This window comes from Saitoella complicata, assembly GCF_001661265.1.
Source record: "Saitoella complicata NRRL Y-17804 unplaced genomic scaffold SAICOscaffold_6, whole genome shotgun sequence".
In the NCBI taxonomy this organism is placed as follows: domain Eukaryota; kingdom Fungi; phylum Ascomycota; class Saitoellomycetes; order Saitoellales; family Saitoellaceae; genus Saitoella; species Saitoella complicata.
This window is the reverse complement of record NW_017566997.1, coordinates 284910-310117: the sequence shown is the minus strand read 5'-3', so window position 1 is coordinate 310117 and position 25208 is coordinate 284910. Positions and strand designations below refer to the sequence as shown.

Below are 25208 nucleotides of genomic sequence, written 5' to 3'. Positions count from 1 at the left end.
GGGATAACAGCGATTCCAGGAAAGGTATGTTGGGACAGTAACATCAACCACGGCCATCCATCGTCCACGTAGAAAGAGCACATGTTTAAAATCCATTTATTAGGGTGCGATATTGAGGGAACAACCAACGTCAGTTATTGACCCATCTGCCATGTTCAAGGACCTGAACAACCTTGCGGGGAGGGAGTTGCCACCCAGGACCGACCGAACCTATAGCAGCCATTGTCGGTACGACCCAACATTCGCGTTTCTGTCCCCGTGAATCAGCCAAAACCCGCGGTGCATATGGATGTTCGAGCGGTTTTGAGTGTGTGATCAATGGCGTTGGACCAGCCAAAGCAGCCAACTGAGCCCCGCTGATTACCGTCAACGGCTTCATCCTGATCCTTCCAGAACCACCACTTGCACGATGTAGTTCGTGGTAAATGATGTAGTCCGGAGCAGCAGCAGGTGAAGCTGTCATAAGGGTCGAGGAAGCATGAATGTAGACAGCAGGGTCCTGACCTTCTCTTGGACTCGAGGAAGGGAATAACGTAACATAGGGAATGTTCTGCATGGTAGCCTTTGATCCGCGGATTTGATTTTTGGGTAACAGGTCGGCTTTGATGGCAACTTGGTCGATGAAACCCGCAGCAACGATTTGCTTGATAGCCTTGATCTATTGTATAGAGAATCAGCACTGGATGCGCCTAGTCACACGAAAATACACACCTGAAGAATGGTAGGTGGAGGAAGTTTTGCTTCAAAACGGTCAAGAACTCCTGGGCAGTTCATTTGCACAATAGCTGAAATTTGCTGTCGCAGCTTGTGAATATCATGCATGGTCTATAGGCACACCCGTTAGTGACGATGTCAAGAAAAGGTTTCAACAATTAAGGTTACCTTGGCTCGGAGGAAATTTTGCTCGCAGAACGTGCTGGTTCCACCTTCGTACTCGTAGGCACACACAGCAGTAAGAAGCTTTATGATATCGCAGAGGGGGTCAAGTCCGGTGAATCGACGTTGTGCAATGAAATACGACTTCCTCTGCGCCTTTCTCTGTTCGCTTTCCTTCACGGAAGCGTTCTTAACAAACGACATCTCAGCCTTACTTACTGCCGTATGACGACGCTCTTGTCCTTCACCGTCTTCTGTCGCTTCATCATCTTCGGCCCCTTCCAGAGCTTCTTCCCTTAAGAAAGGCTCGCCCACCGACAAGGCCGCAACTATGGCAATGATGTACGGCATACATCCGTGTTGTTGCCCGATAATGAGCATCTTGGAAAAACGGGGTGCCAGGGGGAACACGGCCATTGTCCTTCCCAATTCCGTAATCTGTTTGTCGGCATTCAGTGCGCCAAGGAACACCAACAGGTTCTCCGCTTTCCGAAGACTCACACGATCAGGAGGTGTGGGGAAAGGAAAATTGATGACATTGTCAATGTTCATAGACTTCATTTGGAGAACAATGCCCTCGATAGGGCTACGAAGGATTTCCGCCTTCGTGAATGGAATAAAATCCCGTTCAAACACCGCCGACGAAAACAAACGGTAGCAATGGCCAGGACCAGTACGCCCAGCACGACCCGCGCGCTGTGCTGCACTAGCCTGACTGACCCAAGAGATGTCAAAGCTTTGCACACCGCTGACCTCGTCGTAATGTCTTTCTTTAGCCCGACCGGAATCCACAACATACCGCACGCCAGGAATCGTCAAACTGGTCTCGGCGACATTAGTAGCAACAACACAAAGACGACTGCCCTCGGGAGGAGCCTCGAATACGCGCATTTGCTCCTTCGTGGGAAGTAAGGAATAGAGTGGCAGTACATGCAGCGGCTGCGCAGTATCCCTTTCATCTTCACCTTCGGCCAATGGGAATTCAATATCGTCATCATCAGACTCATCGATGCTCATGTCATCATTCAGGACTTCACCAGAATCATCTCCCAAATCAAGATCTTCGACCTCAATACCTGCATTCCGACCAGAAATTTGAACCTTTGGCGTACGTGACGAGTCTTGACTAGCCGCCGGTGTGAGGCCAGACTGCGGATATTTCTTGCGAAGTTTGGCACATAGTTGCTGGATTTCATTCTGACCGGTCAGGAAAACCAATATAGCACCATGAGGCAACCGTTCATGGATCTTGCAAACCTTCTTGAAGGTCTCCCCGACGTAGTCGAGGTATGCTGTTTTCCGACTAAAGTGAATGGAAACAGGGTATTGACGCGCATCAACCTTCAAGACCGGAGGCGGCGTGGGAAACAATGACTTGTTCTCCGTGAAGTCTGTTACTCGCAATGTCGCAGACATGATGATCAAACGAAGGGGTTTGATTGTCGATCCTTCTTCCTTACTAAGTTGATCACGCAATCGAAGAACTCGACTGACCACACCAATGAGGATATCTGTGTTGATGCTACGCTCATGAGCTTCGTCAATGATGATGACAGAGTACTTTTGCAACAAGAAGTCACTCGCAAGCTCTCTGAGTAACACACCATCCGTCATGAATTTTAGAGCAGTCGTAGCTTTCACGGTAGCGTCAAAGCGGATCTGATAGGCAACCTTATCTTCGCCAGACTTCCCTAGCTCAGCAGCAACTCGATTCGCCATGCTTACAGCGGCAACTCGGCGTGGCTGCGTAACACCAATCATACCAGGCGTATCGCCATCTGGGTTTGCGAATCCAGCTTCCAAAAGAAATTGGGGTACCTGAGTTGTCTTACCACTTCCGGTTTCACCGCAAATCACGATACAGAGGTTCGAGTGCACGGCTTCCATGATACGCTGCTCTTCAGCAACAACCGGAAGCAGCAGACGGGAAGCTTGCACTTCTTCGGGACGATCGAAGCTGACGAAGAACGATTTTCGGTCCGCAGCGCTAGATAAACTCACCAGCTCGGCAGGCGGAGGGGTAGTTCCGTCACGCCTGGTAGGAGGTAATTTGGAAGGATCGATAGCTTCGAATTCATACACCACACCTTGATCTGGATCAGCCGAAACCGTATTTGACTGCTCGTCAAGCTTCTGCTGGGCCCATTGCTTGAATGACGCAGTTGGAGCTGATGCAGCAGGCTTCGGAGGGGAGGTCTCTGAAATGTCTGGTGCAACGGTGCTCCCAAGCTTCTCTGAGCTGTCTGGAGTGTCTTCGAAACCATGCCATGATCCAGCATCCGACGTATCAGACATATCAGATTCGTCAGAGCTATCGGCAGAGTCATCGTCGTCTTGTGCTTTGCCTTTCTGAGCTGCAAGCTGCGCCCGCCAATTGTAAGCCAACTTCGCCGCCTTCTTTGGCCGTTTCGTCAAAGGCTGTTGAGCGCCGTCTTCACTGGAGCGTTTAAGTCCGCTTCCTACTGGAGCAGCTGTCGGAATCAGAGGCTGTGCAACAGATGACGGGACCGGCAATGCGGGAGCGTCTTCGTCGTCACTAGATCCGTCCTGATAACCAAAACCATCCACGTTGTCCTCGTTCATCGCGGGGTATTCACGGTACAGCTCCTCGCTCGGATTGGCGTTGATCCCTCGTCGCTCCTCGTTGAGGGCTCGTCGTAGGCGCTCCCGCTTCGTCTCCTTGGCTCGACCAAGATTCTTCGCACTATGCATGAGCGACGTGTCGACTTTTGAAGCAGCTAGCTTCTCGATGAGAGCCTTCGAATCTTCTTTCTTCAATTTTGTTTCCTTCACAGCCCGTCGTATTAGCCATGGACTTGACTAGGAAGTAGCAAGTTTTACGTACAATATATTTATCCAACCTTTTCTTCTTTTTACTCGACATTTGCTGGCCTTCCGGTTGCATCTGCTGGCGCAAGACTTCTCTGCGCTTCTCCTTCTCTTGAGTGGACAGAGGGATGAGAACGTCGGCATTACTATCCACCGCATCACCAGGCAGCTTCGTCAGTTCAGCAGACTGCCTAGCCTTGGCATTGAAACGCTCCTTCTTGTTCCAGGCCATACTGAGAGGAGCTGACTGGAGCTGTACGAGGAGGACGTGAAGGTGGTTGAAGTTCCACTGCGCAGCGCCGATTCTAAAAATAGATTTTCTCCCTGGCCGGCGTGGCGCGGGATGCACTGAGCCCCGCATACACGTTCAGCACCGGCCGACTTGCAACAGGACGGAGAACGGAGAACGGAGAACGGGAACCCGTGAAGGCAGCATGAACGACTACCAGGTATGCCAGCTTTGCTCTCCGTCGGTGCTGTATGCTGACCCGGACCCTCGTATCGCAGTCGCTCATCCGCGTTATGGAAACGAAATATCTGGTCAGCCAGCTGAAGGACGCCTTGCGTTCTCTGGGTTTACCTGTAAGCGGCAATAAGCCCGAACTCCAGGAAAGGCTCAGGGGACACATTCTTCGCGTTGTTCAGGGAGGTGATGTTGCGGCTTACGAACGTATCCGCCAAGCTATCCCGCTAAGTCCTGGCCGTGGAGGTGGCGGATTGGCACAGAACGCTTCCTATGTGCCTACTTCAAGTAAAAGCTCGGGGTCAGTTTGTTCTTCCCCTTGTGGCCAACATTCGCTGACAATGCTACAGAGCTGCAGGATCTCCTTCACACGGTCAGCTCGGATATGCTCCTGTCACGTCCAACGGTGTTCGGCCGCCAGCAGCACCCCCAGTGAATCACATCAATTTCAGACAGAATCCATTCTACACGATACTCGACTCATGCAGTCAACTAGTCATTTGTCAGGCGACACCTCAACATAGAAACACCATCAACATCAATTTTCGAATGACTCCGTTCAGGCAAACCAAACTGGCTGAACCCGACCACAAACTGTACATTTTCTGTGCAGCAGCTGACTTTTCTCCGTTTCAGCCGACGTTGGTTGAGTTCCCGGTACAAGCAGAGTTTCGCGTGAACGACTTGCCCATCAAGGCCAACTTGCGTGGCATAAAGATCAAAGGGGGTGTGAAGCCGGGCACGCAAAGTCCAGTAGACATGACATCAGTGTACAGACCAAGTCCAGCTGATTATCGTGTTGAAATGACTTATGCGTATACGAATAAGCGATACGCAGTTGTGGTCAATCTGGTAAAGAAACATACGGTGAAGGAACTCGTGGACAAGATCCGTCAAGGAAAAGTCTTGACGAGAGAATATGTTGTTCATAAAAGTTTGTACCCACCAAGAAGCGTAGCGAGACACGCCAGCTAACAGAATCCTACAGTCAAGAAAGACGCGGAAGACGCGGACATTGTCACGACCTCTGCTGCTCTTTCGCTAAAGGACCCCCTTGGCTTTTGTCGTATCAATTTGCCTTGCAGGGGCTTGGCGTGTGAGCATTTGCAATGCTTTGATGGCGAGATATTTCTCCAATTGAACGAGCAGACGCCAACATGGCAGTGCCCGATATGTGAACGTCCAATACAGTCTATTGAGGACATTGCAGTTGATGGGTGCGTGTGGCTATCTTTACCTAACCTATATATTACTAACAGGGCAATCGTCAGATATTTTCAGGACATCTTGAACAAAGTCTCAAGCTCAATAGAGTCAGTTCTCGTTGACGATGAAGGTGCCTGGACAGCGAAAACCGCGGATCAAGAGGAAACAGCTACACCATCAGAACATCTAATGAAAGCAGAAGTGTTTGATCTAGATGGAGACGATACTGCTCTTATTCCTAAAGCAGAAGCCAGCGCAACAGCATCCCCTATACCAGCAACCCCGGCGAGATCTTCAGTCAGAAAACGTCCTCCCCCTGAGATCATTGATTTGACAAGTGATGCTGAGGATGAGATTGGAGGAAGTGAAGAGCCAGAAGCTAAGAGGCAGAGAACGTCTGAAGGTACGGATGTGCTGCGCACTTCCACAAATGGTTCAAGTGTCTCTCCGCAAGACCAGTGTCGTCTAGCATTCCGGATTCCCACCGGTGCGGCACCGCTTCCAAATCCTGCAGGGCAAATAGAGAACGCCTTTCCTGATGTCGGAGAGCGCAGGGGTTTGGCGCAGACGAATGGCTCTCTTCCTGCAGCTGTCGTCAGTCCATCTATTGCCGATTTTCCGGCACACAATACTACGCTGCCACGCCATGGTTAGCTCCGATCAGTTCTTGAGTATATAGAATGAGGTGCTATGCTTGCAAGTTATGGAAGAGAGTGAGAAGGTGTTTTCAGATGCATTGCTTGCGGTGTTTGGGTTGCATTATGGGTTATGTAAGGATTTGGCGTTTCTGGTTTACATATATTACGGGACCATACTATATAGGACGCAGGCCTCAGACATTGCAATGGCAGATGTCGAGGGTCATCAGTGCTAATTCCCTTACTGAATATCCAGGTGTAAGGGTGTACGGGTGTGTTCGACTGCGATTCCATTCCCTTCGCCCTGAATTGCCCAGCTGCTGCTCGATTGTGTGGGGTAACGTGAGCGTACGTGATCGTGCATAGCCTCGTACGTCTCAGGCAACTGACCAGCAGCTGGGCAATTGTTGCATTCAACCCATTCAAATCCGTCCAGACATGGGTATAGCTTTATCACTTCCCTTCCTGGCCGTGCCGTCGCTGGCAGGCCTTTCCGGATGGGCTCTCAGTTGTTGTGGTGCTGCCGCGGTACGTTTGCCGACCTCGAGCCTGCTCGCTTGATCTGTGTCGCTTACAAGATTCGACATAGGTCTCAGGATTATGTCGCATGTGTGGGACATGTAGCTCTTCCATAGCGACGAGAGTTGCATACGCCCTACTTCTCTTGGTCAATTCTTTGCTATCGTGGGTGATGCTGTCTGGCTGGGCAATCAAGCAGATAGAGCAAATCACCCTGAATTACATGCAAATCACTTGCCCTACGGGTGGGAAATGCTATGGTGTTCTGGCGGTAAGTCTTTCTGAAGTGAGACCTTTCAACGTTCTCATAGACAATTTAGGTTCATCGCATCAACTTCGCATTGGGCATGTTCCACCTCGGATTAGCTCTGCTGCTTCTCGGCGTCCGGTCAACGCGCAATCGAAGGTCTACTATTCAGAATGGGTATGGTATCTTCCCTTCCCAAGAAGTTCTGCTGACACAGAACTGCATAGCTGGTGGGGCCCGAAACTTGTTGTCTGGGCTGTTCTGATCGTGCTGAGTTTCTTCATCCCGAATGGTTTCTTTGTCTTCTGGAGCAAGTACATTGCTATCCCTGGCTCAATCGTCTTTATTTTCTTCGGTCTGATCTTGCTTGTTGATATGGCACATGAGTGGGCAGAAAAGTGTCTCGAAAACTATGAAGAGAGCGAGTCCAAGACATGGCAAACGCTCCTCATTAGCTCGACCCTGGGCATGTTTGTCGTTACGATTGTGCTCACGGTACTCATGTTCGTGTTCTTCGCGAGATCGGGATGTGGCTTGAACAAAGCTATCATATCTGTCAATCTTGTGCTTGCTGTCATCTCAACGCTTATGTCAATCCACCCTGCTGTGCAGGAACATAACCCTCGCTCTGGGCTTGCACAAGCAGGAATGGTCTCTGCCTATGCGACATATCTGATCATGTCCGCTGTTGCCAATGAGCCCAATGACAAACAATGCAACCCGCTGGTGCGGTCTGGGGGTGCCCGTACAGTAAGTGTTGTACCCAGCACTTGACGGATCTTCCTAACACATACTCTTAGGTCACAGTAGTTATTGGGGCTGTGTTCACGTTCCTCGCGATCGCGTACTCAACAACCAGAGCTGCAACGCAGACTTCTTCTCTAGGAAACAGGCGCGGTCAGGAGTACGAAGCATTGGAACCGGACGCATACTATCATAGTCTCATCACCTCTGAGCCCTCGTCAAGAGCAGCCATGCGTGCTGAGGCACTCCAACGCGCTGTTGAAAGTGGTGGTCTGCCAGCATCGGCGCTCGATGACGATCTTGACAACGAATCAGACGATGACAATGAGCAGGACGATGAAAGAGCCGCCGTCAGATACCATTATTCTGTGTTTCATGTCATCTTTTTCTTGGCGACGTGTTATACGGCGCTTCTGCTTACCAACTGGTGCGTGATATTGTTCGGCCTCCTCAGATCATGCTAACCTCAGAACAGGGGGACAATGAAAATTGAGGACGAAGACAACGAAAGATTCGTCGTCATTGGAAGGAACTATGCGAACGTTTGGCTCAAAGTCGTAAGTAGCTGGGTGTGTTACGCTCTTTACGGTGGGTCATTCGTTCTCGATTATGTATGATTTGCTGATTTCCGGTTCATAGTTTGGAGTTTAATCGCGCCAGCTGTCATGCCCGATAGGTTCTAGATAGCTGCTTGAATTACTCCGTGACGGTCAATGAACAAAATGTATTGATGCTTCGATCATCTTCATAGTGCCAAAGTCCCCAACACAAAAGCAGAGAAAACACCCAGAAAGACACTCGAGCGCGCCAAACCCGCAAACCCAATAGCAGAGCCTGAACTGCTAGAACCATCGGTAGGAGTGATAGTTCCTACAGCAGTCGTTCCCACACGGGTGGCGATACCAGTTGCTACAGACGTGATCCGTGTGATACTCGACACTGAAGTTGCACCCGGAACACCATTCGTGCCGCTAGTGATAGCTAAAGCATTGGAGTCCGTCGAGTTGAAGTCCGTTTCAGCAATCTAGCATGTTCATTTAGCAAAGTTACATGTTCAGAGAAGGTGGACTTACCGAGATTTCGTTGTTCTCGAGGTCATAGACAACGTAAGCAGAACGAAGGAAGGTGTCACCCAATATGTACGCGGAGGGGTCATCAGAAGCAATGATACCGATTTGGCAGACTTCTTGCCCGTTTGTATACGTCAAAACATTGCCATCCTCATCAGTCGGGTTGACGATGAATTCGTTGTAAGGGACTGAAATGTTCTTGGTTCCGAAAGAAAACACCACAGAGCCATCTTCATTCTGGAGATCGCAGTTTTTGAAGATGTAGGTTCCAAGCTGTCGAGAGTACGTCGCCCCGAGACTGCTGGCAAGGCTTTCCAAGATCGCAGTAGGCAAAGCCATATAACTCGAACCGGAATCCAGCAGCACGGGAATTGGGAAAGTAGACAACGACACGGCACTCGCGGACGAACTGCCTGGGGTCAGGAGAGACATCCCGGTCAAGGATACCGTGAAGGTCGACGCGGCGACACCAGGGATGGTGTCAATAGGAAGAGTTGTCAACTGCCCAGTGTATTTTGCAGAATCAACACCGCCAAAGATGATCTCGCCCGTCTCTGCATCGAGATCATTCAGATAAAGGGAATAACTCAGGGTGTTGATCAGCCCCTGATCCTTCATAGTCTCCACAAGGTTGGGATACGAATCAAATCCGTAATAAACGGCATATGCTTCATTCGCCGCATATCCGATACCCATAACACCTTGGGAACTCGTTGTGTTCAGACCCATGGCAAACGTCTGTCCTGTAACGGTGGCGTTTCCGATCGCAAACGTCTCAGTTGCGTAATCACCAATTGCATAACTACCATCACCGTACTGAATGACGAAGTCGGAATTCGAGTACTTGTACGAAGACGATGTCGTGTTATCGTATGTGTTTCCTTCGCAGGGGTCATCACTTTGTGAACACAAATCTGATTGCGCAACTTCGACCCAGATGTCGGAACTTCCGGTGTCGATTTGAAGAGCTAAATTCTGTGCAGGAGTTCCAATAGTTACTAGCATACAATGGTCAGCTTGTTCGTTGAAGCGTCATCATAGAAAGGCAGCCTACTGTTAGCCCAATAAAGCAGATGACTCTTCGGGTTGTCTAGTGACAAAGTAACGGTACGTTTATCAAGATGTCTTCGTAAACGTCGCTTCTTCAGAGCAGCAATGTTATCCAAGTCATGTTGCACGCTCCTGCTGGTTGTTCTCTGGATTGGAAACGCGAGGACACCGGAACCGTCGGGGCTTTTGACGAGGTCGAGAGCAAAGGCAGAACACGGGAGAGCAGCGGCTACCGCGGCTGACAACTTCATTATCGAGTGAATGCAGAACAGCAAAGCGAGCAGCAAGAAGAGGGGGTTGGTCGGGGTATATGCTGGCTCTTAAGCGCTGCAGTCAGGATGTATGCTTGGCGCGCACTCATGATCTCACTGTGCTTTTGTGCGGCCAGTGTGTGGGGACCGCGGGCCGGCTGCGGTACGGTATGTCAGAGCAAGGATCAAGGACCGGGATTCTTCCATTCTCGGTATGTGTATTTTTATCTTACCAGAAATCCAGCATGTTCCCAGTCATCCCACAACATCGACGTCCGCAAATAACTCTTCGCCAAAAGCCTGGCAACTTCAATCCGTCCACCTAAAGCCTTGACAGGATCATCTCGGCCCGCCTTCTTCATGTTCACGAAATCATTCTGAATTCTCTCGGATATTTCACTGGAAATATTCACCTCCAAATTCCGTGCTGAAGCAAGGTAACTCCGTACATCCTCCAACTCCCCATTAGATAGAGGCGATACCGAAGCGGTGGCTTCCTGCAGCTGCGGCTTCAGAGCGACTGCGAAATCCACCGGCAAGATCGTCTTCGTTTGCCCAAGGATGATGACCGGACAGTCCGTCTCGACTTCAAAATCGCTGAAAGGGAACTGAAAGGGTACGACCTGGGCCGTAATCATCCTCGTGAGCGCACGAATTTGGCGAACACCTGTTCACTCATATTAGATAAGTTATTGAGCTGCAAAGGTCCTTAACATACCTCGGTCGCCGAGCTGACCGTCCTTCATGCCACCCTCGTCTAGAAGCAAGCAGGTACCCTGTGCCAGCTGGCAAGTTCCCGAACGAAGAGTCTCTCCATCTGAACTCGGCACCATGTTGCGCGTGTTTAATGTGTCCAAATCCAACTTCTCTGACATCAGAGACGGCAAGACCGATTTCAGAAGCCGCACCAGCTTCGGCGCAACGTCTCCGGGACATGCGTAGACGTTGAGAGATAGCATACCCAAAACCTGTTGATTCTGACGGCGGATGACGCTTGATAGCAGGGACAAGAGAAGAAGCTCAGCCGCCTTCATGTCCCCTGAGAATACAGAGGACACCTTGGTGAGGATCTTCGCTCTCGCGCTCTCATGATCCGTTAGTCGAGTGAGGTTTTGGTGTAGGTAAAGCCCCTGAATATTAGGGAATTGACGGAACGACAGGACGTGAATCATGGGAATACGATCGTGATCGTCTTCATCCTCAGTAGTGGCCTCATCAGAGTCGTTGAATTCCAGTAAGCCAATCACCTCAACTATGTCGCAAACTTTAATGTTTGCGCCGCAGCCGGCGTAGAACTTCAGCAAAGCCGCCCGATGCGGTGCGTTTTTCGGATATCGGTCAGGCAAATACCGCGCTTTCCGGCTCAGAGAAACGTCATCAAGTTCTGGGAGCTCGTTCTCCTTCATCCAAGACGCTTCACCTGGGATCGAGGTTGCGTACATGGAAGTCCTTTCCTCCAAAATGATGTTGTCGGATGCTCCGTAGCCGACCTCAGGACCATCGTACGGACCAAATCGGTGCGATTTCCATTTGTCCGATGACGAGTCCTTCGAATAACCTACAAAGACCTCTGTCCCAGAAGCGTCAGGGTCCTGAATAAACGCGGCAAAGCGACATACTGCTCCCGACTCCAGCTCGCTGAATGGAACATCATTGAAGGAGGGAATCTTGGCTTGTTTAGTGCGATCATCAAAGGAGGCTGCGATGTACGTTGAGATGCCATGGTCAGACGTGGCCGAAGGTCGTTCGCGAAGCGATAGTCCGTTTGTGTACTCGGAAGCGAGATGGGCAAGCGTATGAAGCGGATGAGAGAGGAATGTATCGCTTAAGGAATATGTTAGGTATTGGGATTATATATACCAGAGTGAAAATAGCTTACCTCATAGCTGCGACCATTGTGTTCGTTGCTGGTTTCCGAGTACTTCGTGATGCTGCTAGTTGTTTTGGGTGCTCCCGATTTGGCGTGCCGCGCAGTGCAACTGCATCTGCCGTGGGACATTCAAATTTGAACTGCGGCAGCATCCTGGAGCTGATTGCCAGCTGAGGTAGCTATAGAAGATGAGATTGCTTCAAGAGGATTCTGCAAATTATTCAATGGCTAGCATGCCCATGTAGCGATAGCTATAGCTACGGGCGTTGATGTGACCCATCTTTGGTATGATATTGCAAAACAAAAACGCCGCCCAAGTACCCAAGTAATCCTATACCCACGCATTTCATATCAAGAACTCGTGCTTCCCCTTCGACCAAAGATTCCTTCGTCGAAACCTGTAAATCCTCCAACGTGACTTCTGTATCTGGCTGCTCGAATAGACGCCGAAGATGTCGCAGAAGCTCGGTCACTGCCGTATCCACGACTGCTCAAGCTAGTTCGCCGCAAGTCTGAAGATGGCGCCTGGAATTCTCCAGTTATGCTTTTTGGTGAAACGCTTGCCAAGCTAGCCGGACGAGAGCTCCTCAGGTCGTCAATCGTTAGGCTTATCAAAATTGACGAGCATGTCGAAGTCCGGCGCTTGTTTACATGACTCATGGCGTCATCCTCGTTTGCGAATGCTACCCAGCTGGTCCGCCTGTTCGTCGAGACGGAGATCTTGGATGCCCTTCTTCCATCCGGCGCTCTTGTCTCAAGCTGTTTGGAGCTGCCCTCCGAAGCGCTCACAATGCTAGCCTTGCGAGCCGGATTCCTGACAGTTATAAGCTGACCAACTTCATCTGCTGGGGAAACAGGGGAAGGCTGGCTGCCGCTCAATGTATTCTTCGCTCTCTCCGCAGCCAGCCTGCGGTCTCTTGCCTCGAGCTCGCTCTCCAACTTAGACAGGCTTGCGATTAACATTGATTGCGAGGATTTCGGAGGAGCGGGAGTAACCGAGCTAGAGGTCAGAGTTGCGGCCTGGGTGTCGATTCTTAGCTGAGCTCGTTGCAGAATGGACTCGGTCTGCACATGAGAAATGTGGGCAGACGCGATGCTGTTGCGAATGCCTCCCGATCCACGCGATTGTCCGGTGCTCGAAGTCCTGTTACCAATCGTGTTCTGATCACTCAAGCTTGACGTGGTGCTTGCGACCGTTTGGATGCTACGTGCATCCCACCGCGGGAAAGGATAGGCTGTAGGTGTGTAGCTTTCCGAGACGCTTAACGTTGGTGATGCCAAAGGCGAGGTTTCGCTCATCTTAACCAAAGTTGGGGCCATGCGCGAGAGTGCCTGATCGATTGCGTTGAATTCTGGGCTCTCGACGCTAGACTGCCGGAGCAAGGAAGCTCTGATCGAAAGAGGAAGAGGTGACTTTATCCGATCCTTGATGAATGTTTCCCACGTCGAGGCGGATTCATATTCGTCTGGTCGGAACCGAAGTAACTGTAGAGACGTTGATGATTTCCGCGAAGTCGAGGCTGACGATGGTTCAGATCGAGATTGCGTCCGAAAGGCTTCCACGGGCGACGTTGATTCTAGCGGAGCGAGGACGACCGTAGGGCCATGCTTCTTTGTTGCAGGCGCGACCGCGACTGACGAGTAATCTGCAAGAGCGTAGGTCACCAGAGGGGGACGACCAGGCTTTTTGCAGACGACAATGTGATCGGGCGTGAGCATAACCCACCTCGACTTCCAAACGCTCCGGAGTTGCAAGAAGGATTCAGATGGCAGCCAGCACCATCCTTCGTAGTCAGGATGATGTGCCATTGCGACGCTTTATAACTGAGCTCCAAAGAAGATGATCGAACAGAGCAGAACGCCGATACGCACGGACGTGTAGGTGGGCCAGAACGTTAAGGTTGGAATGGAGGACAATGAAAGGCAGCTGCACCGTATTTAATGATCCGGGCGAGGAGATGAAAGGGAGTGACGGGTAAAAAGCGAAGCAATGCAGAAACGGAGCGACTAACGGGAAAGTGGTCTGATACGACGGAAGGCTGGGTAGCCCGCCCTCCTGCACAGATGGCCCTATGGGGGGGAGGAGGCCCGAGCGCGAAAGTCGGATTATTGGGCGGCCCACTGCGGATGCGCGCGCGAGAAGCTTCGCTGGCTGGGTTCGCTGCGTGGAAGGGCCGCCGGCACGTGATTGCAGGCCCGGTGCAGGAAATCTACAGTACGCCTGACGCCTGCAACGACCGCATACATCCCCGCCCCCTAAACAGCAGCACAACACCAAGAGACGAGGAGCGACTGTATGCTACGTGCGTGTCTCCAGAAAACTGAGCATTCATTGCACCCGCGACAATGGCTGCAACGCAGAGCTATCGGCTCAAGCAGAGCACTGTCGACACCGATCAATGTTGGTCTTGTTCCCGAAGCTGCTGCACCTGCCAGACCGTCAACACCCAGATCGCCCACGCCCACGGGATCCAATCCATCTAAGGGAAACCGGTCAATACCCAAGTCGTTTAAGCAAAAGTTGTCTGCACCCAGGCCGTCCGAGCACGAATCGTCAACGTTGAAGTCGCCAACACCGAAGCACTCAAAGCACAAGTCCTTCACATCGAAACCTTCCAAGCACGAGTCGTCTACGCCCGAGCCGTCCATACACTCGAACGCAAAGCACAGATCGTTTCCGCAACGCAGACAGCGGGCCGACAGAGGACCGCGGACACCTGATGGCATTTTCAATAAGCTGTCCGGTAATATGGCTGCTGCAGTCCGTGAGCGTGATGACCTCACCAAGGAGGCCCAATCGAAGCCAGAGACCAAGGTCGAAAGTCCCGACAATGAGCCGCAATCCAACCGAGAGACAGAAGTCAAAGGCTTGGCCCGGAAGTTGCCTGCTAACCCACTTGAAGTCCTTGAAAAGACCCGTGCGATGCTCAAGTCCCAGACTATCCGTGCTAAATCCAATACTCCTTCTTCCCTCTCGAACCGCACGCCCCGTGATCAACTGAATGCAACCCTCGCAAAGGGCCGCGCGAAGCGCAAGGGCCGGACCATCACTTTCGAAGAGCCGCGATCGAAGGTAGAGGCCGATGTTGAAGGTTTCGCACAGGAATTGGAATTTCTTGAGGAGGCCCGCGCGAACCTCGAGCCCCGGACTGTCGCTGCCGAAACGATTCTAGAGGAGCAAGATGCTGAGAGCACAACACATACTGATCTGCAAATGGTGAATGACCGTGATATCAAACTCGAATCCGTAGCGCCTCCCAAACCTCAAGAACCCGTCCCTTCCCTTGCGCATGGGTTGGACAGGGTGTTATTCAATCCGGCAGTGTTTCACCTCCGAGATCCCCGAACAAAGGTTTACAATTTCGATCCCTACTTGGAGGATATCGTCCCAATCTCCAAGATAGATCTCGATGCAATCCAGGGCTTCGTTCCGCCATCAAAAGATACCGTTTTGGACACTGTTGCTCGAACGAGGGAAAAGAAGTACTTCGGATCGACGTCGAGTTTGACGGGTGTTCTTGCACATTTCCACTTTCTCCTATCAAATATGCGGCCGCCAAACATGTCGGCTCTGTCGCGAGAAAGCCATGATGCCGGCCCAATGACTTACTCGACGGCATTGACTGCTCCACACAGCATATATCTTCATTGGAAGGACGGCACCTATGCTATCGATGCAGATAAATACTTTGACACGGAAACGATTCTTTCTGTTCTCGGCCACTCCCTGGAGAAGATGCTAACGTTACCTCAAGACCAATTCGAACAGTACCTTAAGGAAAATTCGCATACCATCCCTGCAGAGGATCGTATGAAGCCTGGAACATATCACTATCTCGATGCCTGCAATTTCCTTATGAGATCTCAACTTGATTGCCAGGATCCACGGCTTCCGGGTAATAGCACGTTTGATATCAAAACCAGGGCTGTGGTCGCTGTTCGACATGATGTAAGCAAAGCCGAAGAGTATGGTTCGTGGTATCAAATTACACAGTCCCGTGGAATGTTAAATTCCTTCGAACGGGAGTATCGGGACATGATACGTTCGGCGTTCCTGAAGTACTCACTCCAAGTTCGTATTGGGAGAATGGATGGTATCTTTGTGGCATTTCATAACACACGACGCATTTTCGGCTTTCAATACATTCCGCTGGCCGAGATGGATGAAGCAATTCATGGATCAGCTGAGAATGACATAGGCGAGCGGGAGTTTCGTTTGTCGATAAAACTCTTGAATGATAGTTTGGAGAAGGCCACCGAGGCATACCCCAAGCAGTCGCTTCGCGTCACTTTTGATACTCAGAAACGTGAGGGTCGCGAGCTGCCGACAATGAAAATGTGGGTTCAACCTGTCACAGAAGAGCACATCGCGAAGGCTCAGGAAGGCCGCGCAAAGGGGATTGCCGAGTGTGTCAAGGCCGCCGCCGGACTCAGCGAAGCAGCAATAGAAGTTGGGCAGGAGGTTTCCAGTACTGTGGAACCTGAGAGTGTTTTGGATGCTACGGAAGATGATATTCCTGAGGACTCTCTCTCCACTGCAGAGCAGCAACCTGAGTTGAACCACGATAATGAGTATGAGGCAATTCGTGAAGTGAAAGGCTATAATATCATAGCGCAGAGTTATGTCGATGGAAGACGGTGCCTTGGTCCACCGTTGCTTCAACCAGGATCACGATGGGAAGTTGTATATTCGTTCAAGAATATGGATGATGAGACCGCTAGAGGCGGTCTGCGAAGGGCTTTCCGCGACCAATCACTTGTTGGTAAAGTGGAAAGCTCAACCGGAGAACAACAAAGTGTTCCCCGATTTATCCAGCAACTAAGGAGAATATCGGCATTGGGCAAAGCAGACGTGGAGAAGGAAAATGAGAAGACTGAGGATAGAGTGGTTTTCAGTCCTATAACTAGCACCTCTTCATAGGTCTCCTTAGGAAAACATAACAGCCCTTGGATCTGTAGGGCGTCCACTTGCATCGATGCCATTGGCCTTCATCTTTTCTCGCATCCATATCAACCGTGCTTTGTCGAAGTCAATCTCCTGTTCCCTCATAATTGCTCCGATCTCCTGCTTTCCTCGTTCATCTAAGCCAGCTCTTGTGTCTCCGCTATCCACGTTCGCCCCCTGAACATCGAACAACTCACTTTGGAAGCCGCTTTCCACGTCCGCAGCAAAAGAAGCGTTAGGAGTTGTTGGAAGTCTGACATAACGTCCGAGTCTGTCGCGGATTGGAGCCGGTGTGAGCGACGACAGGCGGCGGGTGATTGCTGGCGAGACTCCGAAGCGACGGACGGCGACTACAAAGAGGGCGAGGATTGCGAAGAGCGCCCACGAGGCATGGAAATATAGCGAGCGAGCCATTGATCAATCGCAATCGCCGTCGTCGCGGATGGACTGCTGTTAGGGTTACCACGTACGGTCTGCAAGTGCGCGCCCCGGCTGCAGCCTGAACCACTTAGACTGTCGTACACAAATTTCGCAGACCTCTGACAACGACACAGAGTCTTCCTCGTCCATTACCAATACTTGTATCGAAATGTCTGCCCCTTCTGCCGACCTTTGCTGGGAAGTTGTCCGTGACCAGTCCTCGTACTTGGTATGCCGATTTTGCTGTCATTGATTTGATGCCGTTGTTGACTGGTCCGGTGAACAGGTCAAGCGCCCTAACCTCGCTCCCATGTCCCGCGACCCCTTCGCCCTCACCAACTTCCACTCTTACAAGTACTCTGGTGTGAACGACAAGGCTGTCGCTGTCCAGGTTGCTCCTTCCGGCAAGGGTTTGTTTCACCTCGTCTGATCAGCAATTGCAGCAGCTGCTGACAGAAGGGCTACAGGTGTCCAGGTCACCTCCAAGATCGCCAAGCACGCTGGTTTCCCCGCTAAGAACCTCCAGACTGTCGTCTTCAACAAGAACAAGTCTTCCCGCACCACCTACAAGGCCGTTGCCACCACTGCCGCCGCCCGTGGCTACCGTGCCGACCTCCGTCAGGTATGAATCTGTTCATCTCACCCTGCAAGTCCACATGCTAATAATCATCCAGGCCGCCATTGCCCGTGCTTCCGCCATCCTCCTTTCCCAGCGCTCCAAGAAGGCTGCTGCTGTTTCCAAGCCCCGTGGCAAGGCTGTCCGTGCTTAAGTGCGTGAGCTTGATCTACGTTGATATCTGATATTAATTCTATTTCTTTGCGGGATATATCTGGTAGTCGTTTGTTGGAACATAAAAAACCTTATACCTCATCATCCTCTAGGACTTCACGTCATCGAGCCATACCATAATTGCCTTAAGCTTGACCGTGAGTTGCCGTAGACGATGACACTCGAGCGCCGTGATCTTCCGTATGAGGGTCCGTTATTGCGAGAGCCGTTGTTTATTTCGCGGCCGATGCTCCGGGGGTTCCGAAGACACAGATGGACTCACCCTGCCGCCCGGTGGTGTCACCCTGCAATTCCCCGCAAGCGAATCTACCTACGTACTACGCTGCCTCCCCCAACCCCAACCAGAACCAACTTCTTATTCTCTTCAAACAACGTACATTCATCGATCATGGTCAAAGCTGTTGTTATCGGAGCGTACGTATTGCTAATTGCCTCTCCCGTTCTCCTCAATTGCTCAGTACTGACATGTGTCGCACAGCGCCGGTATGCCTTTCCATTGCGCTGATGACCAATTGATCACAGTTTGATCCTAACCGTACGTGCTGTTAGGTGGAATCGGTCAGCCTCTCTCCCTCCTTCTCAAGATGAGTCCTCTCATCGATGATTTGGCCCTTTACGATGTCGTCAACTCCAAGGTATGAGTCGAACACAACGCCGATCGTATTCGATGTTAACCTCTACATAGGGTGTTGCGGCTGATTTGAGCCATATCGCCTCCCCTGCTACCGTCACCGGTCATCTTCCTGCCGACGATGGTCTCAAGAGTGCTCTTACCGGGGCTAACATCGTCGTCATTCCTGCGGGTGTCCCCAGGAAGCCGGGCATGACCCGCGATGACCTTTTCAAGATCAATGCTGGCATTGTCCGCGATTTGGCGACCGGTATTGCACAGAACTGTCCTGAAGCTTTCATTCTTGTCATCTCCAACCCCGTTAACTCAACCGTCCCCGTTGTTGCCGAGGTTTTGAAGAAGCACAATGTTTTCAAACCTAAGCGACTCTTTGGTGTCACCACTCTCGACGTTGTCCGTGCCTCTACCTTCACGGCCGAGGTTACTTCCGAGGGCGCTGATCCCCGCGAGTTCACCATCCCTGTCATCGGTGGTCACTCTGGTGTCACCATCATCCCTTTGCTTAGCCAGTCTAAGCCCAGCGTCAACCTCTCTCAGGAGCAGATTGAGCACCTGACCAACCGTGTCCAGTTCGGTGGTGATGAGGTTGTTAAGGCCAAGGACGGTGCTGGTTCTGCTACTTTATCTATGGCTTTTGCTGGTTACAAGTTTGCTGAGGCGGTTCTTAAGATGAGTACTGTCTCGTCGTTGCGCCTACGCAAGTACTGACATTACGTTCTTCCACGCAGTCAAGGGTGAATCTGGCATTGTCGAGCCCTCTTACGTTTATCTCCCTGGTGTTCCTGGTGGTGATGAGATTGCCCAGTCTGTTGGTGGTGTCGACTTCTTCTCGGGTTTGGTCGAGCTCGGGGTGAGTCACAATGATTAAACAAACGGAGTCGCTTTGCTGACCACAATATCCAGGCCGATGGTGCTAAGAAGATTCGCCCGCTTGGCAACTTGTCTGACTACGAGAAGAAGCTTCTCGATGCTGCTCTTCCCGAGTTGAAGGGCAACATCCAGAAGGGTGTTTCTTTTGTTACTGAAGGGTCAAAATTGTAACCTCTCCCATATCTAAGGATTCAGCTGACGTCTAATTATTTGTGTAGGTAGATGATTTGCCACGATACTATTACAGAGCTGGAAGAAGAGTGAGTGGGTATGTGCACTACCGTTCTTGATGAATCTTCTTTCTTGGGATTTGAGATGTGATTTACATACCAATACCAATATACCAAGTTTTCTTCGTTATGATCTCATCTCTATATAATTGCTGTCAGCGGCTGCGGTTGGTTGCAGTGCAGCAGCTGCGAGTAGACGTTCGGGGCAATCGCGAATATTCGAGACTTTGCCTGCGCCAGTGCACAGAATCCTTGATAAACTCAACCAATCCCATGCTCGGGCAAGATTGTAGACCATAATCAAGACATATTTACTATGGCCACAGCTATGTTCGCGCCCTCCCAGTACGCAAACTTCTGGCCCGCATCCCCGTCGCCTGCCCATAGTTATGGCTGCACGGCGCCAGTCCCGCGACCTCAGAAGAGAAGCTTTGATGTTGACGAACATGACAGGGAACGGGTCCTAGCATCGAAGAGACTGCGACAGGACAATGAGTATACCTGCATGTTACCGATCTCTGGGGGTACTTATTCAAGCACCAATTCTGCAGTATCCCACGGCGTACATGTCCCGGGCCCGGGTACCGGTGCGGATGATTCGCGCCGTGTCTGGCGGCAGCCCGAGCATTGTGGTAGCAAACCATCCACAGACGACTGCAATTGGAGACAGTCTCCCTCCTCGTATCCAGGCACTGCGTCGAGTACGCGGCCGACTCTGTATGACCTTTCCACTGGGGAGGAGCTGAACCTGAGTGTCATTGATAAGTATGAGAATGACACCGTTAATTTCGGCAACGACGAAAGCAATTACCCGCGGCCGGCCCATCCGAAGCTGCTCGAATACTGTAGCCAGGACGATCAGGCGGAGGCGAAAGCACAAAAATATGAGAGTACAGTGAGCCCGGTGGGGCTTTTGCGACAAACACTCATGGCACCGGTTGAAGACTGGATGAGTCGCGTGCGCGATGCGGAGAACGAGACGGAGAAGAAGGGTAAGGAGTTAATCGTGTATAGCTCGAATAGCAGGTTCACTGAGGTGGACGAGGAAGGAGACGTAGTGATGGATTAATTGGTTAATTGGGAGGATCTTCGCTAGTATACTTTCGGCAACGGTACGCAGCTGCAGGTCTACGTTACACCAGCCAAGCACAGACCGCTGTGCTCCGTACGCGTGTGTGCAGGTCGGTATCAGGCATCGATAGCAAGCAAATACATCTCCATAGGTACACGTACTTCCCGACAGCTCAGCCATGCCGTTGAACATCCTGAAGCACAAAAGGTACATCTCATTGTGTTAATGCCATGACCAAGGCCGTTTAACATCCGTCCGCAACCGAGACTTACGTCTGCAACAGTTGGAATGTATACAACACGTCAAACGTTGAGAGAGTTCGGCGAGATGAGGACGCCGCTAGGAGAAAAGAAGAGGAGGAGGAAATGCGCATGCAAGACGCCGTGGGTTCAGTCAGTGACTATACTTACTACATGGTAGGCTGACTCTGTTGATTGTAGGATAGGGAACAACGCCTTAACATCCTCCATGCAAGAGCGGCAGAGTCTCGAAATAGGGATGAAACGCTGTTATATCAAGGGGACATATACCACGGCGCAAGAGCCCCAAATCGCTCTCATCATGATTGCGAGGTGCTTTCAGTCCACTGATTACGAGATGTCGTGATGCTGACACTCCAAACAGAGCCTGAACACCAGTCGTAACTTCCTCAACCCGGAAGAGAGTAATCAACGGCCAAGCTCGAGGACACGCCAGCAACAAAGAGATCATGCGGGAAAAGAGAGGGAACGAATACCTTGGTATACCACATCAAACTCGCTCTCACAACCTAATCAGACAGATGGAGAGGCTCGTCGTCGAGACAGGGACGAAGAGGCAAAGCTCATGGATGATCCATTGTTAGACATCCAACGTCATCTGCGAAAGAAACGGGAGGTGGAGAGTCGGGAGAGGCCAGGGAAGCATGAACCAGACACGCAATCCAGAAGAAGCGACAGGGAACGGAGAAGACGGAACAAATCAACCGAACGGCATAGACGTGATAGCCGAGATCGATCGCGCTTCCGCTCACGTTCCCCGAACGGGAACAGCAAGAGCTCAGTCTCTCAGATTCACATTGACAAGAAGGAGGCTCGTTACAGGTATAGAAAATGAAATGAGGGATTCAAGAAAGGATGCGTGATTAAACCTTCATGGCATCGAGAGGCGACAGTCATAGATCGGGCACAAGAATATTCAACCGATGCGTACCTCAGTAAAGAGGTATTTGGGTGTTTTCCGGGGATTGTAATGCACCGTGTTTATTTGCCAGAGACCAGCTGTATCTATCTTCCCTGCATCTTCTCGAATTGCTTGACCTACACGATTCATTAGCATGGACGAAACCTGTAAACACAGGAAAAGAACGAACAATGTGAAGGTTGACATCCAAAAATCTGTCTGCGCAGTTCGCAAGGCACGACTTCTCAGTTGAGGAAAGGGCGTCACCAGAAACACGGGTCACGCACTTGGGGAAGCAGGTGTCGACGAAGTTGTCTGAACATAGGTATACGTCAGTGCAATCCGCCGTCTCCCATGTCTGGATCACTTACTAATGGAGCTCTGAATACTCGCTCTTGATTGCGCAGTCTCCACAAACGCCAAGATCTCCTTCTGGCTGGCCTCGTCAAGGTTGTTAAGGGCTGCGGTCGACATTGTTCTTGCTTTAGGATTGGAAATATTCGAGATGTCGTTTGCTGCCTCGAGCTTAATTGTACGGCCGGACGTATCACGCAGGAGTCCAGGGAGCGCACATCAAGATACATGAAAACGAATTAAATAAAAATGAAAAGAACCTTAAAACCAATCGCAAGAACCCAGAATTATCTATCGCCGTCTACCAACGCTCAATGTTCTTCAAGACACAACCCTCATCCTCGCGAGCAATCAGTCTACCGATCTCGTAAACGATCTCGCCCTCTGCCCGAAGCACAGACAAAACCTCATCCTTCTTGCTAGCCTCCACAGCAATGACCATACCAATACCCATGTTGACAGTGCGTGCCAAATCCTCGATGGGAACACCACCTGTCTTCTTCAACCAGGTGAACACTGGGGGAAGGTCCCACGCAGAAACGTCGATCTCTGCGGCGAGGTTCTTGGGCAACATGCGCGGAACGTTCTCAACGAATCCACCACCGGTGATATGAGCCATGGCCTTGATGAGGTCCTTCTTGACCGCAGCTAACAGAGGCTTGACGTAAATCTTAGTGGGGGTCAACAATCCTTCACCAATGGTAGTCGAAGGGTTCCATGGAGCAGCATCGGTGAAGCTCAAACCGGAACGCTCGATGATCTTACGAACCAACGAGAATCCATTAGAGTGGATACCACTGGACGCCAGACCGATAAGAACATCGCCGGCACCCAGGTCAGATGAAGGAAGCATCCTACCGCGCTCGACAGCTCCGACAGCAGTACCTGCACCGTCGTAATCGTCCCCAGCGTAAAGGCCCGGCATCTCCGCAGTCTCACCACCGATCAAAGCGCATCCGGCTTGTCTGCAACCCTCAGCAACACCGGAAACGAAAGCAGTAGCGTTCTGGACATCAAGCTTCCCGCATGCATAGTAGTCCAAGAACAACAAAGGCTCAGCACCCTGCACAACCAGGTCGTTGACGTTCATGGCAACCAAATCGATACCGACAGTGTCGTGCTTGCCGATGGACTGAGCGATCTTGAGCTTCGTTCCGATACCATCGGTGGCACTGACGAGAATCGGATCTCGGAAGCCAGCGGCCTTCAGGTCAAAAGCACCTCCGAAACCACCAATCTCACCGTCAGCACCTGGGCGGCGCGTGGACTTGACGAGGGGCTTGATCTGGTTAACGAGCTCGTTACCGGCCTCGATGGACACACCAGCCTGGGCATAGGTAAGGCCAGAAGAAGCAGCGGTCTCCCTGGGCTTGAGCGCACGGTGCGCAATATCTTTACGGTAGAACATGTCCTTGAACTGAATGGTCTTGACTCCCTCGTAAGCCTTGTCGACAGCCTCCTTGAGCTCGTTCGCAGTGGCGGAAACGGCGAGAACACGCCCACCGTTGGTGACGATGCCACCATCCCTAACAGCGGTTCCGGCGTGGAACACTTGCGTGTCGGGTCCAGGAGTAGCGAACTCGATCTTGTCGCCCTTAGGGTAGTTGCCGGGGTATCCGCCAGCGGAAAGGACAACAGTACAAGCGAATCCAGGCTTCACTTTGATCTCAACGGCATCCAAGCGCCTTTCCACACATGCCAAGAAGATCTCGGCAAGGTCAGAGTCGAGCAATGGAAGAACGGTCTCGGTCTCAGGGTCACCGAAACGAACGTTGTATTCGAGGACCTTGGGGCCGGTAGGTGTAAGCATAAGACCAGTAAAGAGCATACCGACGAAAGGGTATCCATCCCGTCTCATTCCATCGATGGTAGGCTGGAGAATGGTTTGCTGGACCTGCTTCAACAACTCGGGGGTTGCCAAGGGCGTGGGAGCATAGCATCCCATACCACCGGTGTTAGGTCCTTCGTCACCGTCGAAAATACGTTTGTGATCTTGCGCAGGAGGCAAAGCAACGATGGTATATCCATCGGAGAAAGCCAAGATACTGGCCTCGTCACCGGTCATGAACTCCTCAATAACAACCTCGTCACCAGCGTCACCGAAAGAACGGTCCTCCATAATGTCCTTGAGAGCGGCGTGTGCTTCCTCCTTGGTCGTGGGAATAATGACACCCTTTCCTGCGGCAAGACCGGACGCCTTGATGACAATGTCGTGGTCGATGCTGTCAAGGTACTCCTTGGCAGCGTTGTAGTCGCTGAAGTTCTTGTAAGCAGCGGTGGGGATGTTGTGACGGGCCATGAAGTCCTTGGAGAAGGTCTTGGAGCCCTCCATACGGGCGGCGGCCATTGAGGGGCCAAAAACAGGGATACCGACTGAAGAAACGTAAGATTAGGCAATGTTCGCACGAGTAACCATGGCAAACTTACCCTTGCGGAAGTGAGTCTCGATGCCCTCAACCAAAGGAACTTCAGGACCAGGTACGACAAGGTTCACGTTCTTCTCAACAGCGAACTTGACCAAGTTGGCAAAGTCAGAGACACCGATCTCGACGTTCTCGACATTGGCGAAGGCACTGCCGGTACCACCGTTTCCTACAAGATCACGTCAGACCACCGAGGCATACGATAAGACAAGCATAGAGCAACGCACCAGGAGCGACGTAGACCCTCTCGACACGGGCAGACTTCTGGAGGGCCCATGCAAGCGCGTGCTCACGACCACCGTTACCGACTAGCAAGACGCGGAGCTTCTCTGTCGCGCACAAGTTAGCAAGAGGACGACTTGTAATGATGACCGATCAAGAAGAAAAAGGACGCACCGTTGAGATCGGCCATATCGTCAGGGATTTGAGTTTTGCGGGGACTTTTACAGCTCGAGGTCCGTTATGCTCAGAATTTCGGAACTCATCGTGGCGCGCGGGGGGGCTAGTGAGACCCAAGTTCGCAGTCGCAGCGCTGGAGTTTTACCGTAC

At 51.4% G+C, this 25208-nt stretch overlaps 14 protein-coding genes across 14 annotated transcripts; 7 read left to right on the top strand and 7 right to left on the bottom strand.

Annotated features, from left to right (window-relative positions):
• Positions 1–130: 130 nt before the first annotated feature.
• SAICODRAFT_54781 (P-loop containing nucleoside triphosphate hydrolase protein) lies at positions 131–3937 on the bottom strand (the record flags this gene model as incomplete). The annotated part of the gene is made up of 4 exons (XM_019169319.1): positions 131–658; positions 712–825; positions 883–3663; positions 3722–3937. The coding sequence occupies 4 exons, from the start codon at positions 3935–3937 to the stop codon at positions 131–133; spliced, it is 3639 nt and encodes a 1212-aa protein (XP_019025565.1).
• A 131-nt stretch (positions 3938–4068) lies between these two features.
• On the top strand, positions 4069–6384 carry SAICODRAFT_210539 (uncharacterized protein). The gene is made up of 5 exons (XM_019166368.1): positions 4069–4154; positions 4213–4469; positions 4519–5102; positions 5157–5385; positions 5440–6384. The coding sequence occupies exons 1-5, from the start codon at positions 4140–4142 to the stop codon at positions 6026–6028; spliced, it is 1674 nt and encodes a 557-aa protein (XP_019025564.1). The 5' UTR covers positions 4069–4139; the 3' UTR covers positions 6029–6384.
• Positions 6385–6450: 66 nt separating this feature from the next.
• SAICODRAFT_54761 (membrane protein TMS1) lies at positions 6451–8205 on the top strand (the record flags this gene model as incomplete). The annotated part of the gene is made up of 7 exons (XM_019169314.1): positions 6451–6540; positions 6602–6802; positions 6852–6955; positions 7006–7528; positions 7579–7949; positions 7998–8110; positions 8162–8205. 7 exons carry the CDS (start codon positions 6451–6453, stop codon positions 8203–8205), a joined length of 1446 nt encoding a protein of 481 aa, XP_019025563.1.
• Positions 8206–8212: 7 nt separating this feature from the next.
• On the bottom strand, positions 8213–9974 carry SAICODRAFT_70166 (acid protease). The gene is made up of 3 exons (XM_019170542.1): positions 9647–9974; positions 8596–9590; positions 8213–8546 (listed from the first exon to the last, which is right to left on the bottom strand). Exons 1-3 carry the CDS (start codon positions 9891–9893, stop codon positions 8268–8270), a joined length of 1521 nt encoding a protein of 506 aa, XP_019025562.1. The 5' UTR covers positions 9894–9974; the 3' UTR covers positions 8213–8267.
• Positions 9975–10083: 109 nt separating this feature from the next.
• Positions 10084–11826, bottom strand: SAICODRAFT_70165 (uncharacterized protein). Its single transcript, XM_019170541.1, has 3 exons — positions 11773–11826; positions 10612–11717; positions 10084–10560 (listed from the first exon to the last, which is right to left on the bottom strand). The coding sequence occupies exons 1-3, from the start codon at positions 11787–11789 to the stop codon at positions 10118–10120; spliced, it is 1566 nt and encodes a 521-aa protein (XP_019025561.1). The 5' UTR covers positions 11790–11826; the 3' UTR covers positions 10084–10117.
• Positions 11827–12070: 244 nt separating this feature from the next.
• Positions 12071–13617, bottom strand: SAICODRAFT_64710 (uncharacterized protein). Its single transcript, XM_019170092.1, has one exon. The coding sequence runs from the start codon at positions 13570–13572 to the stop codon at positions 12115–12117; it is 1458 nt and encodes a 485-aa protein (XP_019025560.1). The 5' UTR covers positions 13573–13617; the 3' UTR covers positions 12071–12114.
• A 1360-nt stretch (positions 13618–14977) lies between these two features.
• On the top strand, positions 14978–16684 carry SAICODRAFT_54782 (Pet127-domain-containing protein; the record flags this gene model as incomplete). Its single annotated transcript, XM_019169320.1, has 1 exon — positions 14978–16684. The coding sequence occupies one exon, from the start codon at positions 14978–14980 to the stop codon at positions 16682–16684; it is 1707 nt and encodes a 568-aa protein (XP_019025559.1).
• Positions 16636–17326, bottom strand: SAICODRAFT_29554 (uncharacterized protein). The gene has a single exon (XM_019167452.1). The coding sequence runs from the start codon at positions 17120–17122 to the stop codon at positions 16691–16693; it is 432 nt and encodes a 143-aa protein (XP_019025558.1). The 5' UTR covers positions 17123–17326; the 3' UTR covers positions 16636–16690.
• Positions 17298–17898, top strand: SAICODRAFT_24232 (ribosomal protein L28e; the record flags this gene model as incomplete). The annotated part of the gene is made up of 4 exons (XM_019166760.1): positions 17298–17357; positions 17415–17538; positions 17563–17750; positions 17803–17898. 4 exons carry the CDS (start codon positions 17298–17300, stop codon positions 17896–17898), a joined length of 468 nt encoding a protein of 155 aa, XP_019025557.1.
• A 348-nt stretch (positions 17899–18246) lies between these two features.
• Positions 18247–19692, top strand: SAICODRAFT_77885 (malate dehydrogenase). The gene is made up of 6 exons (XM_019171087.1): positions 18247–18337; positions 18468–18553; positions 18604–19222; positions 19278–19399; positions 19453–19577; positions 19638–19692. The coding sequence occupies exons 1-6, from the start codon at positions 18307–18309 to the stop codon at positions 19639–19641; spliced, it is 987 nt and encodes a 328-aa protein (XP_019025556.1). The 5' UTR covers positions 18247–18306; the 3' UTR covers positions 19642–19692.
• A 119-nt stretch (positions 19693–19811) lies between these two features.
• Positions 19812–21200, top strand: SAICODRAFT_29553 (uncharacterized protein). Its single transcript, XM_019167451.1, has 3 exons — positions 19812–20928; positions 21005–21104; positions 21162–21200. The coding sequence occupies exon 1, from the start codon at positions 19966–19968 to the stop codon at positions 20716–20718; it is 753 nt and encodes a 250-aa protein (XP_019025555.1). The 5' UTR covers positions 19812–19965; the 3' UTR covers positions 20719–20928; positions 21005–21104; positions 21162–21200.
• SAICODRAFT_210115 (uncharacterized protein) lies at positions 20810–21429 on the top strand. The gene is made up of 3 exons (XM_019166363.1): positions 20810–20928; positions 21005–21104; positions 21162–21429. Exons 1-3 carry the CDS (start codon positions 20900–20902, stop codon positions 21309–21311), a joined length of 279 nt encoding a protein of 92 aa, XP_019025554.1. The 5' UTR covers positions 20810–20899; the 3' UTR covers positions 21312–21429.
• A 557-nt stretch (positions 21430–21986) lies between these two features.
• Positions 21987–22356, bottom strand: SAICODRAFT_34109 (uncharacterized protein; the record flags this gene model as incomplete). Its single annotated transcript, XM_019168335.1, has 3 exons — positions 21987–22019; positions 22073–22197; positions 22254–22356. 3 exons carry the CDS (start codon positions 22354–22356, stop codon positions 21987–21989), a joined length of 261 nt encoding a protein of 86 aa, XP_019025553.1.
• Positions 22357–22531: 175 nt separating this feature from the next.
• Positions 22532–25091, bottom strand: SAICODRAFT_90134 (phosphoribosylamine--glycine ligase). Its single transcript, XM_019171680.1, has 4 exons — positions 25056–25091; positions 24887–24988; positions 24664–24828; positions 22532–24609 (listed from the first exon to the last, which is right to left on the bottom strand). The coding sequence occupies exons 1-4, from the start codon at positions 25069–25071 to the stop codon at positions 22538–22540; spliced, it is 2355 nt and encodes a 784-aa protein (XP_019025552.1). The 5' UTR covers positions 25072–25091; the 3' UTR covers positions 22532–22537.
• Between the last annotated feature and the right edge of the window lie 117 nt (positions 25092–25208).

Bases quoted from the DNA above. Each gene is read 5' to 3' on its own strand.
- SAICODRAFT_210539 (XM_019166368.1), top strand. The intron at 4,470-4,518 runs GTCAGTTTGTTC...ACAATGCTACAG, and splicing joins ACTTCAAGTAAAAGCTCGGG to AGCTGCAGGATCTCCTTCAC. The intron at 5,386-5,439 runs GTGCGTGTGGCT...GGCAATCGTCAG, and splicing joins GAGGACATTGCAGTTGATGG to ATATTTTCAGGACATCTTGA.
- SAICODRAFT_70166 (XM_019170542.1), bottom strand. From the start codon at position 9,893: ATGAAGTTGTCAGCCGCGGTAGCCGCTGCTCTCCCGTGTTCTGCCTTT. The intron at 9,591-9,646 runs GTAGGCTGCCTT...ATTGTATGCTAG, and splicing joins TCTGCTTTATTGGGCTAACA to TAACTATTGGAACTCCTGCA. The intron at 8,547-8,595 runs GTAAGTCCACCT...TGAACATGCTAG, and splicing joins TCGAGAACAACGAAATCTCG to ATTGCTGAAACGGACTTCAA.
- SAICODRAFT_70165 (XM_019170541.1), bottom strand. The intron at 10,561-10,611 runs GTATGTTAAGGA...ATGAGTGAACAG, and splicing joins CGGTCAGCTCGGCGACCGAG to GTGTTCGCCAAATTCGTGCG.
- SAICODRAFT_64710 (XM_019170092.1), bottom strand. From the start codon at position 13,572: ATGGCACATCATCCTGACTACGAAGGATGGTGCTGGCTGCCATCTGAA.
- SAICODRAFT_29554 (XM_019167452.1), bottom strand. From the start codon at position 17,122: ATGGCTCGCTCGCTATATTTCCATGCCTCGTGGGCGCTCTTCGCAATC.
- SAICODRAFT_77885 (XM_019171087.1), top strand. From the start codon at position 18,307: ATGGTCAAAGCTGTTGTTATCGGAGCGTACG. The intron at 18,338-18,467 runs TATTGCTAATTG...ACGTGCTGTTAG, and splicing joins TGTTGTTATCGGAGCGTACG to GTGGAATCGGTCAGCCTCTC. The intron at 18,554-18,603 runs GTATGAGTCGAA...ACCTCTACATAG, and splicing joins ACGATGTCGTCAACTCCAAG to GGTGTTGCGGCTGATTTGAG.
- SAICODRAFT_29553 (XM_019167451.1), top strand. From the start codon at position 19,966: ATGGCCACAGCTATGTTCGCGCCCTCCCAGTACGCAAACTTCTGGCCC.
- SAICODRAFT_210115 (XM_019166363.1), top strand. From the start codon at position 20,900: ATGCCGTTGAACATCCTGAAGCACAAAAG. The intron at 20,929-21,004 runs GTACATCTCATT...CGTCTGCAACAG, and splicing joins AACATCCTGAAGCACAAAAG to TTGGAATGTATACAACACGT. The intron at 21,105-21,161 runs GTGGGTTCAGTC...TGTTGATTGTAG, and splicing joins AAATGCGCATGCAAGACGCC to GATAGGGAACAACGCCTTAA.
- SAICODRAFT_90134 (XM_019171680.1), bottom strand. The intron at 24,829-24,886 runs GTGCGTTGCTCT...GTGATCTTGTAG, and splicing joins GAGGGTCTACGTCGCTCCTG to GAAACGGTGGTACCGGCAGT. The intron at 24,610-24,663 runs GTAAGTTTGCCA...ACGTTTCTTCAG, and splicing joins CGAGACTCACTTCCGCAAGG to TCGGTATCCCTGTTTTTGGC.